We start from the raw sequence: 16,529 nt of genomic DNA, 5'->3' as shown, positions 1-16,529 counted from the left end.
CAGGTCCTGACCAGTCCCCATCCTGAGTCACCTCATTAGCATAAATTCAGGTGTGGTCAGGGGGCCCCCCATGAATACCAAAGACACTCCTATCAATTATCTGGAAATTCCAAGGATTTTGAGGTTGTCTCCCAGGAAACAGAGCCAGAGACCAGATGCATTCCCCAACGTACAACAAGAACGCTGAAGGAAGAAGGCCGGGCTCCCATTGTTCATTCATTTAACACAGGATTGAACACTTGCTGTGAGCCAGATACAGCTGTAGATGCCAGAAATCCAGCAGGGTACACAAACACCGCAGCCTTCCTGGTGCTGATGTCCTAATGGGGACAACCTACAATAAAGATCAGTCAACTGCAATGATATGTCAGAAGGTGATAAGTGATAAGGGAGACAGCGAAACAGACATGAGTCGGAGTGTTGGGAGGGGATGCAATTTGAAAAAGGGTGGTCGAGGAAGGCTTCACCTCATGTACTTGGGCAAAGACCTGAATGAGATAGGGATTGAGCCACGTAGGTATCTGGGGGAAGGGCATTCCAGGCTGAGAGAGCGGCCAGTGCAAAGGCCCTGGGGCAGGAGTGTGCCTGCCTCTGACACATTGAGAAGGCCAGCATGGCTGGATTGGAGAGAGGTGGGAGGTGAGGGCAGACAGGGGACAGGACCAGATCCTGTGGGTCTGTGTAGGCCACAGTGAAGACTTGGATTTGTGTGGCAGGTGCCAGAGAAGGGTTTGGAGCAGAGGAGGGATGTAATCCTGTGTTAAATGAATCACATCCCTCCTCTGCTCCAAACCCTCCCCTGGCATCTGACACACTTAGGTCTTCACAGGCTTCCTCGGGCTGCATATGGAGAACAGTCTAGTGAGTGAGAGCTGAGGCAGGAGGCTGGGGATGTGAGTGGGGAACAGAGGTACTTAGGTGGGAGATGGTGGTGGCAGCAGCCCTTGGTGATGGCAGTGGGGGAGGATGGGACATGGCCAGATTCTGGATACATTTTGATGGTCGGCCGACAAATTTGCTGACAAACTGGACTGTCAGTGGGCAGTGAGAGGCAGAAAGTCACAAGCTGAGCACCGGAAAGTATGAAACTACCACTAATCTTAATGTGGAAGGTAACGGGTAGGGGGGGCGGGATTTCAAGGCAAAGAGTAAGGACTCAGGGTGACCTCCTTCTTGCCCTGTGTGCGCTGGTTCTAGATGGAGACAGATACGCATTGGAGCCCTAGCTCCCGATTCTCTGTGTCCCACCGCGGGGGTCAACCCAACCACAGCCCTTTTGAGCCCAAGTTCCGCTGAGGCGCTCTCCACGGCGTCAGCTGCCACCTGTCACCACCAGGTGGCGCCCCTTGCACCAGCCAGATCCACCCCAGCTCCCTATTTCCCCCCAAAATTTCCTTTCACTTTCGATCTCCGTCTGTCACCCGGCGCGACCCCTTCCACACCCAGCTGGGGCAAGCCTGGTGCGTGAGGAGACATGGGCTCTGGGTCCCCGAAGGGCGGAGCCAAGGTCCCCCTCCTGGAGCTGAATGGAGAGGGGTGGGGGTCGGGTCCCTGGGTCTCTGGCCTGGGGAGGATTCTGGGCACCGGACGTCGGAGTTCTTAGAAGGGGAGATGAGGAGTTTTCACCGTAACTGTGGCTCACGCAGGAAGCCCTACAGAGTAGGAGGCGGAAACTTAGCCACATCAAAGGACCCAGGGAGGGGCGGGGAGGTGAAGGGGCGGGCGAGGAGGAAGGGGCTGGGGTGTGGAGGTCCGAGACTCGCTCTTCTGTCCCTTCCAAGATCCGGCCACAGGCATGAGGGGCCCCCGGCAGAAATGATAGTGCTGGCGCCAGCCTGGAACCCAACTGTGCGTATCCCTGAGGGATAAGGTGGGGGAAAGGCAGAGAGGGGAGATGGACAGAGATGGGGGAGATGGACAGAGATGGGGCGGGCAGGGGTGAAGGGGACAGGGCTGGGGGAGGTAGACAGGGGTGGAGTGGACAGGGGTGGGGGAGATGAACAGAAGTGGGGTGACAGGGTTGGAGGTGCTGGACAGAGTTGGAGTGGACAGATGTGAGAGGAGATGGACAGGGATGGGGTGACGGGGTGGAGGGGATGGACAAAGGTAAGGGAGATGGATGGGGAGAGAGGGAGGAGATGGATAGGGGTCAGGGGAAGAAACAGCGAGGTGGGTACAAACGGAGGAGCTGATAGGACCCAGGAGGGAGAAACAGGAGAGATGAGCATGGACAGCAGAAGGCTGGGCAGAGGTGAGAAAGTCCCGGGTGGAAACCGAGAGAGATGGCCAAGTTGGGACGATGGGGAGCGAGACAGGTGGAGCAGAGGCGGGTGAAAACTGCTCAAGACCCGACCGGGGCAGAGAGAGATTCAGGGAAAGATTGTCAGAGACACGGGGGCCAAACGGAGGAGGGGCCGCGAAGTGGGCGCGATGGAATGAGCGGGGGGGGAAAGGAGAATGAGGAAAGAAGGAAGAGGGGGCTGGAGGGGGGACCCTCACCGAGAGAGGGGATCGTGTGTGGAGCCAACAGAGGGCCGCCCCCGCCCCGCGCCCGCCCGCAGACCTCCCTGCTGCTGCTGCTGCTGCTCAGCCCTAGCCTCTCCAGGACCCAGGACTGCTCCTTTCGCCACAGCCCCATCTCCTCCACCTTCAACAGCACCATCCGCAAGCTTGTGAGTTTCCCCGCTCCCATTCTGAGCCCAGGTTCTGCCTCTGGGTCTGAGTTCCCCTTGTCTAGGGCTCTGTCTCTGTGTCTCCTTGTCCCCCTCTCTCTGAGTATCCGCCCCCCATCCCTTTCTCTAGGTACCCCCACCCCCCATCTCTGAGTCCCTGTCCCCCTCTCTCTGGGTCCCAGGAGTTCTATTTCCTCCTGTTTGCAGCTAGGCTGACCCCATTTTCTCCCGCAGTCTGACTACTTGCTTCACGATTACCCAGTCACTGTGGCCACCAACCTGCAAGACGTGAGTCACAGAAGGGAGGGGCCTGGGATGGAGGTGGGAAGGAGAGATTCTAGATTCACCACCCCTTAGGGGACAGGGCTAGTGTGCCTACCGGGCCCCCTCCTCCCCTGGGACCCTGGAGTCCCTGCCCGCAAACCTCTCTTTCTCCTAGCCCCACCTGTCCAAGCCCCCAGCCTCCTCCACCCACGGGACCCAGCGCCAGGGCTGTCTTTCCACAGGACGAGCTCTGTGGGGCCTTCTGGCGCCTCGTCCTGGCCCAGCGCTGGATGGGACGGCTCAAGACGGTGGCTGGGTCCCAGCTGCAAGACCTACTGGAGGCTGTCAACACCGAGATATACTTTGTCACCTCATGTGCCTTCCAGGTCAGCCCTGAACTTGGGAGACAAGTGCGGGGAGTGTGATGTTTTCCTAGGGATTGGAAGCAGAGGTCTGCTAGGCGTTATTGGAGATTTCTTTTGACTGGAGCAACCCCAAGGAGGTGGAGCAGGAACCCCAGTCCCAGTGGGCCGCCCCCCCGCCCCCGATGCTGGGAAGTAACACTTCTCTAAGTGCAGGAGGATGGCGAGGTGTCTGGGCCCAATGCACCAATTCTGAGTTTATTTCTGAGGCCCAGTGGAAGGGTCTTGCTAAGGAGTTCTCTCCTCTAACAACCAGAAGGAGGTGATCTAAACTCCCTCTGGGTCCAGGTCTGACTGGGTCCTGTCCTGGGAGTTGCTAAGGATGCTTCCCCCAGCAACCAGGGGGAGCAAGGGTCCAAACTCTCTCTGAGACCCAGGCGTCACCCTTGACCTGAAGTGATGCCGGGTGTGCTGCGGTGGTGACGTCTCCCTCCCCTGCCCCCAGCCCCTCCCCAGCTGTCTTCGCTTCGTCCAGGCCAACATCTCCCACCTCCTGCAGGACACTTCCCAGCAGCTGGTGGCCTTGAAGCCCTGGATCACCCGCCGGAATTTCTCCAGGTGCCTGGAGCTGCAGTGTCAGCCAGGTAAAGGCTCCCAGCAGCCCCCAGCGCACCGCCCCACCTCCCTTCCCCCCTCACAGCCCCTCACCCCTTCTGCCAGGGCACCCCAGACTACCCCCTGCTCTCATGAGCTGTGTGACTTTGGGCATGTTTTCCCAAGTTCATTCCCCTCTGGGCCTCAGTTTACCCATCTCTGAGAAGGAAACAACCATCCCTGCCTGTTTCTCTGAGGCACTTCTAGTCCATAGAAATAGAAAGAGAGCCATATATTTGAGTGCAAATGTTCTTGTAGACATGTTAAAAAAAGTTAAAAAGAAAAAGGTAAATTAACTTTTTTTCAGGATGTTTAATATTTGTTATTTTTAGCATATTATTGGTTGTTTTATTTTTTTATTATTAGCATTATTTTTAATGGAGGCACTGGGGATTGAGCCCAGGACCTCGTGCATGCTAAGCATGTGCTTTACCACTGAGCTATACCCACTCCCCTGGTTGTTTTATTTTTAAAACTTTTTTACATTGGATTCATAGGAAAGGGCAAAGAAAGGTACAGGGAGGTCCTAGACACCCTTCATCCCAGTGTTACATTTTTCTTGGTAACATTAATTATAGTGCAATGTCAAAACCAGGAAACTGACATGAGTACAATCCACAGAGTTCATTCAGTTTACCAGTTATATATGTGAGCATGTGTGTTTGTGTTAGTTTGCTAGGGCTGCTGTAACAAAGAAACCTGGCTATTTAAACAGAAGGTTTTTTTGGTTTTTTTGTTTTTTTAATTGAAGTATAGTCACTTTACAATGTGTCAATTTCTGGTGTACAGCATAATGTATATACATACATATATTCATTTTCATATTCTTTTTCATTATAGGTTACTATAAGATATTGAATATAGTTCCCCATGCTATACAGTATAAACTTGTTGTTTATCTATTTTATATATAGTAGTTAGTATCTGCAAATCTCAAACTCCCAATTTATCCCTTCCCACCCCCTTCTACCCTGGTACCCCACCCTGGTAACCACAAGTTCATTTTCTACGTCTGTGAGTCTGTTTCTGTTTTGTAATAAGTTCATTTGTGTCTTTTTTTAGATTCCACAAACAAGTGATATCATATGGTATTTTTCTTTCTTTCTGTCTTACCTCACATAGAATGATGATCTCCAGTTCCACCCATGTTGCAGCAAATGGCATTATTTTTCTTTTTATGGCTTAGTAGTATTCCACTATGTATATGTGTGTGTATACACACACACACACACACACACACACACACACCCCATAGCTTCTTTATCCCGTCATCTGTCAATGGACACTTAGGTTGTTTCCATGTCTTGGCTATTATAAATAGTGCTTCTATGAACATGGGAGTATATATATCTTTTCGAATTAGAGTTCCCTCCAGATATATGCCCAGGAGTGGGACTGCTGGATCAACAGCAGAAGTTTACTAATTTTCAGGTGTCAGCAGGACTGGCTCCTTCTGAGGACTATGAGGGAAGGCTCTGTTCCAGGCCTCTCTCCTTGGCTTATAGATGGCCATTTTCACGTTCACAGGGCACCCCCTCTATGCATGTCTCTGTGTCTAGATTTCCCCTTCTTAAAAGGACACCAGTCATATTGGATTAGGGCCCACCATTAATGACCTCATTTTAACCTGATTATCTCTTTGAAGACCCGACTCCAAAAGAGGTCACATTCCAAGGTACGGGGGGTTGGGATTTCATCATATAAATTTTGAGGGGCACAATTCAATGCCTAAAAGAGTGTGTATGTGTGTCTATGTAATTTTATCACACATGTAGCTTCATAGAACCATGTGTGAGTTCATGGAACTTTATCTCCCTCCTAAAACTCCCATCCCAAACCCCTGTAACCAGGAATCTGTATTCTATAATGATGTTATTGAATTTAATTTTACCTTTTTTAAAATAGTTATTTAAATCACAAATTTTACTAACTCCATACCTTTTTTTAATCCAATATATTTTAACCCCCAATAGTACCATTTCAACACATAGTCAATATTTTTAAAAAATTACTTAATGAGGTATTTCACATCCTTTTCTCCCTACTAAGTCTTTAAGAATCTGGTGTGTATTTTACACAGAGGACAGCACATCTCAAGACCAGCCACAGGTCACATGCTGAGTTGCCATGTGAGGCAAGTGGCCGCCATGTTGAATGCTCAGCACTGAAGTTTCCAAATGAAGTAACTTAATTGGAATAAAAGGAGAGACTCTGCCCTGTGAAAACAACTTTGTCAGTTAACTAAGGTTTTCTTTGTGGCCAAGTAGATGATCAGTTTTTTACCTGAACATGGTCTTAGGAAAAGAATAGATTTTGTTTGTTTGTTTTTGGTGGGATCAGAGTTGAAGCTGTGTGTATCAACTTTACCTTATGCTGTCAACCTTATTCTATTCACCTATCAATCGTGGTATTATTTAGAGTCTCTCTGACCTTGTTATATTTGTCTACCAGCTCTGTCAAGTTCTGAGAGGAATAGTTAAAAACCTCCTATTCTAATTATATTTTTCTCCATTTCTCCCTAAATTTTCCAATCATTTAGTCATTAACATTTAGCTTTGTCATTTGTATTTATATTTATCACCATTCATTCATTCAGTCAAGACTAATTAACCATCTTCATGGTGCCTGGCATTGGAGACACGGCACAGAATAAGACCGAGTCTGTGTACGTGGTGGGGCTGACCTGCTAATCAAGGAGACAGACAATAAACATGTAAACAGATCATTAAACAGGAAAGTATCTGAGGATAACAAGCCCTGTGCAGGCAAATTAAAACAGGGTGTTGGGGCAGGGAGGGTATAGCACTGCTTAGCATGCACAAGGTCCTGGGTTCAATCCCCAGTATGCCAACTAAGAAGTGAATAAATAAAATAAGTAAACCTAATTACCTCCTCCCCCCCAGATTAAAAATAATAATGAAATAAAACAGGGTGAATGAATCATAGTCTGAGGTGGTTGGCTGGAAAGTCACTATAAATTGGGAATAAGAGAATAGCCAGTGCAAAGGCCCTGAGGCAGAAACCTGCCTACCTGTGTAAGGAATCATGAAGAGGCCTAGGGGCTGAGACCAGGTAAGCGAGGGGAAGAAGGTGGGGGGTGAGGGTCCACAGGGAACAAAAGCAGCCAGGTGGAGTGGGGCTTTGTGAGCCATCATCATTTCACATGTTTTATTATCTGTCCATTCATTCACTCAGATACTTAATTTATGTAAATTAAACTATTGGGGGTAGGGGTATATCTCAGTAGTAGAGCTCAAGCTTAGCACGCATGATGTCCTGGGTTCAAACCCCGGTACCTCCAATAACAAACAAAAAAAAAAGATTAAAAAATAAATTTTTAAAAAATACTATAATATTTAGTGAGCACTAAGTAGTAGGTCTTGGCAATCCGGCTCCTGTCGCCTTGGTGGAACTCAGAGACTACTGGGGGAAGAAAAGGAAGAAACAAATTGATACAGAAGCACTTGAAACATATTTGTCCCATCAGAAAATAAAATGCAGTGTTACTGTGTGCCAGACACTGTTCTAAGCACGTTCTGTATATTCACTCATTTAACTTTTCTGACAAACTTATGAAGTCAGTATGATAATTATCCCCATTTTACAAATGAGGAGACTGAGGCACAGAGAGGCCAGCAGCCCCACCCCCCACCCCCACCCCCACCCCCAGGTCACACAGCCGGCACCAGGCAGGCCTCTTTTTCCTTTCCCTGGCCTGGATCTTCTCAGTCACCCAGCCTCCTCTCTCCCAGCAGACTCCTCCACCCTGCTGCCCCCAAGGAGTCCCGGAGCCCTGGGGGCCACATCCCTGCCGGCTCCTCAGGCCTCTCTTCTGCTCCTCTTGCTGTTGCTGCTGCCGGTGGCCCTTCTACTGCTGGCCTCTGCCTGGTGCCTGCACCGGCGAAGGAGACAGAGGACACCCTACCCTGGGGAGCAGCGGGTGAGCCAGCTGACTGGGCAGAGGGGGTGGGGAGGACTGGAGGGGTGTTTGGAGGCGGCTGGGAGCCAAGATGCCCTGCGCCTCTGATCCCCAGGAGGTGCTGTCCCTGCAGCTAGCTGGTGGAGCACTAACTCGTCTAGGAGAATCCTTGTCCAAACTGAGGACCCTGGACTTGGTGTGGGGGTGGGTGCCCGCAGGAGGGCTGTTAGCAGGGAAGGGTTGGGTCACTTCCCAATGCAAGAAGACCCCTCCTGCACCATGGAGGGGGACAGATTGGAAGAGAGAGACTGGAATGAGGATCTAGGGAGAGAGGACAAGGGCGGGGACAAGGGCCATGGGGATGGAGAGGAGGGGTGGGGCTGGAGACTGACAGGCTTGGTGGATGGGGAGGGGACGAGGGGACCGGGCACAGAGGACCCCAGATCTGGGGAACGTGGTGGGAAGGAGGGAGATTAGGAGAAGACCGCGAGCTCAGCGGGGACCTATGGGCATGAGGGCCTCCGGGGGAGGTATCTGGATACAGGCGTCTGCAAACCAGGAGACAGTGGCCTCCTGGAGCAGGCAGAGGGGACCACCTTTGCAAAGCCCTCCACATGTGTAAAAGCTCAGGGTGTTCTAGCAACTTTACCCAGGCTGGGGTGGATGGGGGTGGAGACTGAAAAATGGCACAGGAATATCTAGGCCTCCAATGCAAAGCCAGGGAGCTGGGACATCCTGCCCAGGGCAGCCGCAAGCCCTGGGAGGCGAACCTGGAAAGAGGTGTTGGGGCAGGAGGCAGGTGGGCCTGAATGGAGGAAGGAGAGGAGTCACCAGTGGGTTCCTGACCAACCCAGAGGGATCTAACAAGAAACATTTGGCAGTAATCGCTAATACAGAGAGTGCCTCAGTGCCTCAGCCTTGTGCTAGAATTTTCTACAAATTAACTCACTGAACTGAGAAGCTGTTGCCATCATTATCCCCATTTCACAGAGGCTGAAACCAAGGACCAGCAAGGTCAATCATTTGCCAAAAGTCACACAGCCCATGAGTGACAGAGCCAAGATTTGACTCTGGGCCTTCTGGTTCCAGCATCTGTACCTTTCACTCTTCTGCCTCCATTTCCTTATCTGTACAAAAGACTTTAATAATAGTCCTTCTACCATAGCATTGTCAAAGTTAAGTCAAGTGACCATGCAAAGCCATTAGAGCAACACTGTCCAACAGAAATAGGACCCAAGCCACAAATGGGATTTTAAAATTTCTAGTAGCCACATCTTTGTTAAATAAAAATAAACAGGTTACTTTAAATAATATATTTTATTTCACCCTGTATATCCAAAATGTTGTCATCTCAACATATAATCCATACCTTAACAAATTATTGAGATACTTTACATTCTTTTTTTCATACCAAGTCTTGAGAATCCGGTGTGTATGCTACACAAAACATCTCAATTCAGATGCTAAATTTTTATCAGAAAGACTTGCTCTGTATTTGTATTTCATGCAGTTTACAGTTACATAAGGAAATTCATGTACTCAAGTTGTTTGAAACATACAGAAGTTTTCCAGTTACGGGATCAGGGATCAGTTTTCACAATTGGATGATTTTTCATCGCCGCATTTGTTTGGGGCAGTAATTTTCACTAGTTTTCTTTTTCCGTGATACATTGAGAAGTTGTCTCCCCTTCCCTTTTCCCCATCCACACCCTATTTTTCCCACTCTCCCACTAACCACACTTTTTAAGTTTAAATTAGGTAAAATTAAAAACTCAACTCCTTAGTTTTGTTGGCCACATTAGAGTGCCCAGTATTCACATGGGCTGGTATCTTGGCTGTATTGGAGATCTCAGGTCTAAAAAATGTTTCCGTCATCACAGAGTTCTCTTGGACAGCGATGCCCAAACACACAGTGAGCACTCACTGTAGAGTTGTTTTTAGCATTGAGTCTGTGCTGAGCCCTGAGCTTGGTGCTTTCCTCTCCTCTGTCCACGGATTCTCAAACAGCCCAGTGAGTCATCTATTACGCCATTTTACAGAGAAGGACACTGAGACCCAGAAAGAGGAGTCACCTGTCAGAGGACACAGAGCCGGAACTTGGAGGAAGTCAGCTAGAGCCTGGACCCTTCTTTGGCTGCACTGCCTCTGTCACTGTCTCCCCAGGATGGAGGCAACGCCAGCACCCAGCACTGGCCCTGGCCCAACCCTCCCCACTCTGTACAAAGCCCTTGTCCCCAAGAAATTGTATATAAATCATCCTTTTCTACCAGCTCTGGTCAGTCCTGTCTGTAAATGGGGTACTTTGACTTTGGGTCTTGGTTTTTCAGTTAATGCAATGTTTCATTCAGTATCTGTTTTCTGAGGCCTTCTGGGGCCCAGGGCCAGTACAGAGCAATGCTGGGATCCAGACTTGTTATCAGAACCAGCCCAGGCCTCTCAGGGTTCCTGGTCCTTGGGGGAGAAGCCACGGACCCGAGAGAGCCCCAAAACAAGATGACACGCTCTAACTGAGGTAGCATAGACACTGTGGGAGCCCAGAGGAGGTACCCGAGCCAGCCTGAGCTATCTGGAAAGCCAGATTTTAGAAGGTGGGAGTGGAGGGGAGGGCATTCCAGGCTAGGGGCACGACCAAAGCAAAGGCCTAGAATCCAGAAAGTGAGATGCTCCTTTGGGGAACACTCAGGCATCTGGAAGTCATTCCTTCATACATTAGACCTCATAGGGAAGATTATCTCCACCTGTTTTACAGGTGCGGCTACTGAGGCCCAGACGCGGCTTGGGATTTAGCCAGGTTACAAGGAAACCGAACAGGCACCCGAATCCAACTCTCTAAGCCTAGGCTGAGCAATGAAGGGCGAGCCCAGTTGCCCACTGCGGGTCACCACATGCCCCGCAGCCTAATATCGTTTTAGAGAGTAACAACCGCTTCTCCAGCCTTTCCGCCCCAGCCCCCCTGCAAATACAGCGGGCAGCTCGCGTGAGGTTTACGAGCTTCTCCGAAATACAGCGACCAAGACCGAACAGCTCCGTCTCCGCAGAGCCACCTACTACCCCCACGTGATCTCGCCCCGCACAGCCATGGCCGCCTAGGTCCCATGGGAACGATACTGATTGGACAATCAGGAGACGACCCGCCTTCCATTGGGGCCATTCTGCGCACGCGCAAGACACTCTGGCCAATGAAAAGACGGAAGGCGGCCGTGTTGCGTCACTTCCTCCGCCCCTGTTTCAAGGGATAAGAAACCCTGCGGGTACGGTTCCTTCTTTCCCCGGCGGTTGCCGAAGATGGCGGAGGGGCAGGTACAGGCTCCGCGCGGTCCGGGGCGGCGTGGGGCCGGGTGGGGTCCAGGCCGGACCGGGGTTGGACCTCTTTTCTCCCGTCTGAGTGTTGTGGATGGATAACTGAGCAAAATGGAAAGCTCTGGGGGTAAGAGGAATCCGAAATGGTAATATAAGGTGTCGGGACGGCCTTTCGGCCCTGGGCTGCCTAAAATGCGGCATTATTCTTCCTCCGAGGGGCAGCGGTTGGGGCTTACAGCACAAGAAGAGTTACTTCAAAATTTGGCCTTATTTATCTTAACTTTGGCCAGGCCTTGGCCGAATTTGACCCGTGTGTCCTCAGCGATGGGGAAGCACGCGGAAGGCGGCTGCGTGGCCGCGGGAAAATGAGGAGCTTAGGGTTGGCCAAGATGGAGGGTACTTCCGCCCTGGCCCAGGCGCAAGTTGTTTAAGCCTCGTGGGAATGCGCATCAGGGTTCCTTTGCACCTCTGGGTATTTAGGTATGAAATATTTGCAATAGGTCGAAAGAGCTGCTGCCTACAGGGCGTTCAGGAACGAATTACTCTTTTTGCCGGGGCGGAGGACGCGGGGTTGATAGAGTTTTTAAAGGCCTGCTGGCGTTAGAAGCAAAGGACTGATGAAATGTTACGCGGTCCTGGGACATCTTTTGTCCTCAATCACCAGGGGGCCCTCAAGGCAGCAGCAGCAGCTTAGCTGAGTGCCCAGGTTCCTTGTATGACAAAATAGGAGGGGATGGTCTACAAGAGGTGTGCACGTGATGAGTCTGGTTCAGGAAGGAAAATCAGGTTTGAATCCAGGCAAGTTGTAGATTTCTCCAAACGTGTGTCCTTGCGTTTACGGTGCTTAGCGTTATATTTTGTGTAGTTCAGTTAATTTATTACAGTGTTTCTGAGGTGGGTAATCATCTTCCAAGTGAGGAAGTTGAAGCATGGAGACTTGGAGGGTTTTGACAAAAATCACGTCAGGAAGCCTGGCTTTAGATTCTGTAGCCTTCTACACTGCCTTCCAGCAGTCACACTGTGTATAACAAGCACCCAGTAAGAGTTGGGATTTTCACTCTTGACAAGAGACTGAGTGTTCACATGAGCAGTTCCCCCGGGGGTGCAGAAGTAGTGAGTAGCAGAGCTAGCCTGGGCTTTTGATCACCCAGCTGATCTTCACCTGCTCTGAACCTCGGTTTTCTTTGCTTTGGAATTCGTGCTGCGGGGAGAGTATAGCTCACGCTTGAGGTCTTGGGTTCAATCGCCAGTACCTCCATTAAAAAAAACCTAATCCCCCCCCCCCCCAAAAGATAGAAATTCATGCTAGAAACTACTTTTGAAACCAAGACCGAATTAGAGTTTGTCAAGACTTTACAACTTGACACAGGTCATGAGTTGTTCTGCCTGGATGATCAGTGGGCAGAGTACTAGTCTCGGTTCAGGTCCTTTTACCTTCTCTAACCCACAAACATAATCTGGGCATAGACATTCCTTCCCTTAATGCAGCCAAGATGTGAGGGAGGGGCTGTTTGGTATCTTGTGCTCCTCCCTGAAATCCCGAGTCAAGTCAGTTTGCTTTCTCCACCTCATCTGTAAAATAGCTTTAGGTCCTAGTTCTTGGGTCTGGTGTCTGGTTAGCAGGCACGCTGGGAGGTAGGTGAAACAAGCAGGAAGGGATGATTGCTTGAGGTGGGGAGTCAGAAAGCTCTGAGTGCCTCTGAGCCCTCTCATTCTGTCTCTACCAGGTACTGGTGCTCGATGGCCGAGGCCATCTTCTGGGCCGCTTGGCAGCCATTGTGGCCAAGCAGGTGCTTCTGGGTAAGTCAGCCCTCTGCCCTCAGCTCCCCAAGATGTGAGATCCGGGGTCAGTGATGAGCAAAAATCACCATCTTTCGTTTGAGTCTCACGACTGTGAGATCAACCCCATGCACCGCTCTGAGACCTGCCAGCACACCCCTCCCAGGTTGCAGGCTCTGGGCTCAAAACATTTTCTGTTGTTGAATAAATTAAGCATGAGTCCAGCTCTGCCCAGTACTGCCCTGTGACCTGGAGCAGGAGGTTCCCTTGCCTTTATGCATTGTGGCCAGTTTCTTTCCTGGGTCTTAAGCAGTAAGATGGCAAGTGGCTTCGTAACCTTTGCCCCCTCATGATTGCCTCATTTTCCATTCTCTCTAGGCCGGAAGGTGGTGGTTGTCCGTTGTGAGGGCATCAACATTTCTGGCAATTTCTACAGAAACAAGTGTAAGTTGCGGACAAGGGCTGGAGAGGGTGGGCCTGCGCTGTACTCAGTTCTCCCGGGGTGGAAGGTGCTGGTCTGAGTTCCCGAACAGGCCCTTGGAATTAATGGTTGTATGGCTTGGAAGGAGTTAGTATCCTGCTGGGTCCCTTTGAGGCCTCACACCCTCTCCACTCTTGCAGTGAAGTACCTGGCCTTCCTCCGCAAGCGCATGAACACCAACCCCTCCCGCGGCCCCTACCACTTCCGAGCCCCCAGCCGCATCTTTTGGCGGACAGTGCGAGGTGAGTGGGACCCAAGGGCCGCGAGTGGTGACAGGTGGGTGGCCGGTGATGAGGACTTCTCCCACTCGTGTTCGAGTTTCCCAACCATGAGATGACTCCACATGCACTACCATCTGAGGCTGCCTGGCTGCCTGCCTGGGGCAGCGGGGTCCTTGCACAGCCCCTGAGCCAGCCCGCTGTCCTCTGCCCACAGGCATGCTGCCCCACAAGACCAAGCGAGGCCAGGCTGCACTGGACCGCCTCAAGGTGTTTGATGGGATCCCGCCACCCTATGACAAGGTGAGCTAGACCAGGCTCCTCAGCAGCGTCCATGCATCAGGCGTCCGTGATGTTCTGCAATTACCTACATTGTTTGAGCCTCGTGAAAACAGCACTGGCTGAGACGCCTTCCCCAGCCAGCCTTCTCCCGTCTAGTCCTTCACTCCAGGCCTCTAAGCCCCTCTCCTTCCCTAACAGAAAAAGCGGATGGTGGTTCCTGCCGCCCTTAAGGTTGTGCGTCTGAAGCCCACACGGAAGGTGAGTTCCAGGTTCCTGAGTGATGGGACTTGGCCACAGGCTTCCTGGGGGGGGGGTACACTGGAGAGCTTGGAGACTGGCAGATGATGGCTTTTTTCTCACGATGGTCTGCGGATGCCACTGTGGGCAGTGCCGAAAGTGCCAATGGCTCAGCTGATGCCAGGGGTGGCAGGGAGCCCTTTCAGGGGTAGCTCTGTCTTGAGCTTGCTGAGAAGTTTGATGACTAAACATGGGATCCTGTGGGACAGGTTGTCAGCTATGGTCACCCAGGCTTATTTCCTTACAGCTTAAGTTGTCCCTTCTTCCCCCAGTTTGCCTACCTAGGGCGTCTGGCTCATGAGGTTGGCTGGAAGTACCAGGCAGTAACAGCCACCCTGGAGGAGAAGAGGAAAGAGAAGGCCAAGATCCATTACCGGAAGAAGAAGCAGCTCATGGTGAGGGCGGTGGCAGGTGCTGGAGGGGCATGACGTTCCTGGGCAGGGCCGGGCAGCTAATAACTTCACAGATGGGGTGGTCTTCATTATGTTCTTGGAGGGCTCTGCTTAAGGCCCAGTGTAGGGTTGGGAGCGGGATGAGGGTGGTCCCAGGGGGAAGCCACTCACCATCTTTCCTCTTAACTCCACAGAGGCTACGGAAGCAGGCTGAAAAGAATATAGAGAAGAAAATCGACAAATTCACAGAGGTCCTCAAGACCCATGGACTCCTAGTCTGAGCCCAATAAAATTGACTGTTTATTCTTCACGCTTGGCCTGGCCTGCCCTTCCTCCATCGCCGCCATAGGATGTGGGGACCCCCAGGGGCTGCCATCCAGGTGCCACAGGCAGCCCAGGGCTTAGAAGGCTGGGGACACCAAGGGGACGGACCTTAGTGCTGTTTAGGAAAGGCCGTTTCAGACTTTACAGAGCTCTAAGGGCTGTAGGCATAGTTTGCCTGTGACCAACTCATTTGTGACAGTTGGAACAACCAGTGCAGCATCAGGACTGGTAACGGGGAGCTGGAAGACTAACTGGAAGGGACCCCTACGTCTGCTTAAACCTCCCACAGGGCTGGTTACTATACTCTGCAGCTGTTAGGACGTGAGCGAACGCTTGGGCAGCAGGAGTCCGGAGTCTACAGAGGTGTTTGTGGAAGGGAAGTGCAGCCAGGGGGTCACAGGCATCGCCCTTGTGTCTTCCCTGTGTTTTGTGATTCAACGCTAATAAATTATTTTTAAAGGAGTTTGGCGTCTTTGCAGTGTGTGTGGCTCCCAGGGGAGCCAGGCCCTTGGCAAGATAAGGAAGGGGGCTTAAAGAATAAAACTGGCTGTGCTTTTTTCCACAGATGGATTAGAACCTGCCCTCATGGAAGAGTTGACCTTGGTAGATTTGCGTGCCAAGGAAGTACTTTGAGATGCCTGCCTACGGGATTTGGTATTTCTCAGCATGGCCTGTAGTGCATAGTGTTGCCCAGATTACCGAAAGTTGTCTCACTAATTCAGCTGCAAAGTAGGGAATTGCTGTCCCTCACTGTGGGATGTGGGCTCTTCCAGTCTTGTGCTGTGGTGGGCAGTCTTGTGCTTACTGTAGTAGAAGTATTTTGCAAGTGGTAACTAGGCATTAGAGCAAATGGGATTTTAAAGTTCTTAATGCCTTCTAATAATAAAACTACGTTTTAGGTCTGGGGGGAGGGTATAGTTAAGTGGTAGGAGCACATGCTTTGCATGCACAAGGTCCTGGGTTCAGTCCCCAGTATGTCCTCTGAGAAACCCAATTACCTCCCCCTCAAAAGAAGTGTCAAGGTGTGTCATCTGCTGGGGTGAGTCCCTGAAACGAATTATTAGGGAGCACTTAGCCAGTGCCCAGCCTTTCAGTCATCCATCAAGTCTGAGATCCCTGATGATGAGCAAGAATGACCATCTTTATTTTCCCCAGACCTGTGCTGGGAAGACTCATGCTGCCCTTGGGACTAATGGGGAATACTTGGCTAGCTGAGTGTAATACACATTTTACTGCAGTTCACAGGGCAGATGTTAATCCCTAAAATATCTGAGACACCACCTTAGGTTTTCTCTGAGAACCATGTTACAAATGGGAGGTATCCTATACGTATCCGTACCCTTCCTGGGGCTCCTGCTCACCAGCTTTTGAAAACAAGCAACTAAACAGTTAAAATCTTAACTTTAACAAAAGCATAACCCCACCAAAGCCATGATCCTTCCAAAAATTAATTTGGCTTAAAAATGTAAAACTTCCCACTTAAAACACCCACCATTAACTCTCAGAAGGTTCGAGTGTGGAATACATAGAAAGGGAATGTCATTTTCGTAGGCATTTCCAGGCTCATTGGGGAGGGTGAGGATAT

At 50.8% G+C, this 16,529-nt stretch overlaps 2 protein-coding genes and 4 non-coding genes across 15 annotated transcripts; all 6 read left to right on the top strand.

The window, feature by feature from the left end:
* The first annotated feature begins 1,332 nt into the window (after positions 1-1,332).
* On the top strand, positions 1,333-10,140 carry FLT3LG (fms related receptor tyrosine kinase 3 ligand). Of its 9 annotated transcripts, none has more exons than XM_032485532.1 (8): positions 1,333-1,460; positions 1,782-1,848; positions 2,562-2,672; positions 2,907-2,960; positions 3,179-3,322; positions 3,804-3,942; positions 7,705-7,892; positions 9,879-10,065. In XM_032485532.1, exons 2-8 carry the CDS (start codon positions 1,816-1,818, stop codon positions 9,921-9,923), a joined length of 714 nt encoding a protein of 237 aa, XP_032341423.1. In that variant the 5' UTR covers positions 1,333-1,460; positions 1,782-1,815; the 3' UTR covers positions 9,924-10,065. The 9 variants fall into 9 exon arrangements, with proteins under 9 accessions (XP_032341423.1, XP_032341421.1, XP_032341419.1 ...); XM_032485530.1 differs by lacking the exon at positions 9,879-10,065 and adding an exon at positions 8,862-9,070; XM_032485527.1 differs by having other exon boundaries at positions 1,337-1,460; positions 3,858-3,942; positions 9,911-10,140.
* Positions 10,141-11,085: 945 nt separating this feature from the next.
* On the top strand, positions 11,086-15,406 carry RPL13A (ribosomal protein L13a). Of its 2 annotated transcripts, none has more exons than XM_006173797.3 (8): positions 11,086-11,171; positions 12,899-12,971; positions 13,329-13,394; positions 13,572-13,673; positions 13,867-13,952; positions 14,130-14,189; positions 14,501-14,623; positions 14,815-15,406. In XM_006173797.3, the coding sequence occupies exons 1-8, from the start codon at positions 11,157-11,159 to the stop codon at positions 14,899-14,901; spliced, it is 612 nt and encodes a 203-aa protein (XP_006173859.1). In that variant the 5' UTR covers positions 11,086-11,156; the 3' UTR covers positions 14,902-15,406. The 2 variants fall into 2 exon arrangements, with proteins under 2 accessions (XP_006173859.1, XP_032341424.1); XM_032485533.1 differs by lacking the exon at positions 11,086-11,171 and adding an exon at positions 11,274-11,298.
* Positions 13,015-13,098, top strand: LOC116666195. The gene has a single exon (XR_004323036.1). It is a non-coding gene; the product is annotated as a small nucleolar RNA Z195/SNORD33/SNORD32 family (small nucleolar RNA).
* LOC116666194 lies at positions 13,712-13,796 on the top strand. The gene has a single exon (XR_004323035.1). It is a non-coding gene; the product is annotated as a small nucleolar RNA Z195/SNORD33/SNORD32 family (small nucleolar RNA).
* Positions 13,991-14,061, top strand: LOC116666196. The gene has a single exon (XR_004323037.1). It is a non-coding gene; the product is annotated as a small nucleolar RNA SNORD34 (small nucleolar RNA).
* LOC116666127 lies at positions 14,268-14,355 on the top strand. Its single transcript, XR_004322976.1, has one exon. It is a non-coding gene; the product is annotated as a small nucleolar RNA SNORD35 (small nucleolar RNA).
* Positions 15,407-16,529: the final 1,123 nt, after the last annotated feature.

The sequence above is a fragment of the Camelus ferus genome, chromosome 9 (assembly GCF_009834535.1).
Source record: "Camelus ferus isolate YT-003-E chromosome 9, BCGSAC_Cfer_1.0, whole genome shotgun sequence".
NCBI classification, from domain to species: Eukaryota; Metazoa; Chordata; class Mammalia; order Artiodactyla; family Camelidae; genus Camelus; species Camelus ferus.
This window is presented reverse-complemented; position numbering and strand designations above follow the sequence as displayed.

What these genes read in the sequence shown, in the direction of transcription:
- RPL13A (XM_006173797.3), top strand. An exon ending in GGCCAAGCAGGTGCTTCTGG is followed by an intron (nt 12,972 to 13,328) that starts GTAAGTCAGCCC and finishes CATTCTCTCTAG; the next exon opens with GCCGGAAGGTGGTGGTTGTC. An exon ending in CTTTTGGCGGACAGTGCGAG is followed by an intron (nt 13,674 to 13,866) that starts GTGAGTGGGACC and finishes CTCTGCCCACAG; the next exon opens with GCATGCTGCCCCACAAGACC.
- FLT3LG (XM_032485523.1), top strand. Translation starts at nt 1,816, where the DNA reads ATGATAGTGCTGGCGCCAGCCTGGAACCCAACT. An exon ending in ACAGCACCATCCGCAAGCTT is followed by an intron (nt 2,673 to 2,906) that starts GTGAGTTTCCCC and finishes TTTCTCCCGCAG; the next exon opens with TCTGACTACTTGCTTCACGA. An exon ending in GGAGCTGCAGTGTCAGCCAG is followed by an intron (nt 3,943 to 7,704) that starts GTAAAGGCTCCC and finishes CCTCTCTCCCAG; the next exon opens with CAGACTCCTCCACCCTGCTG.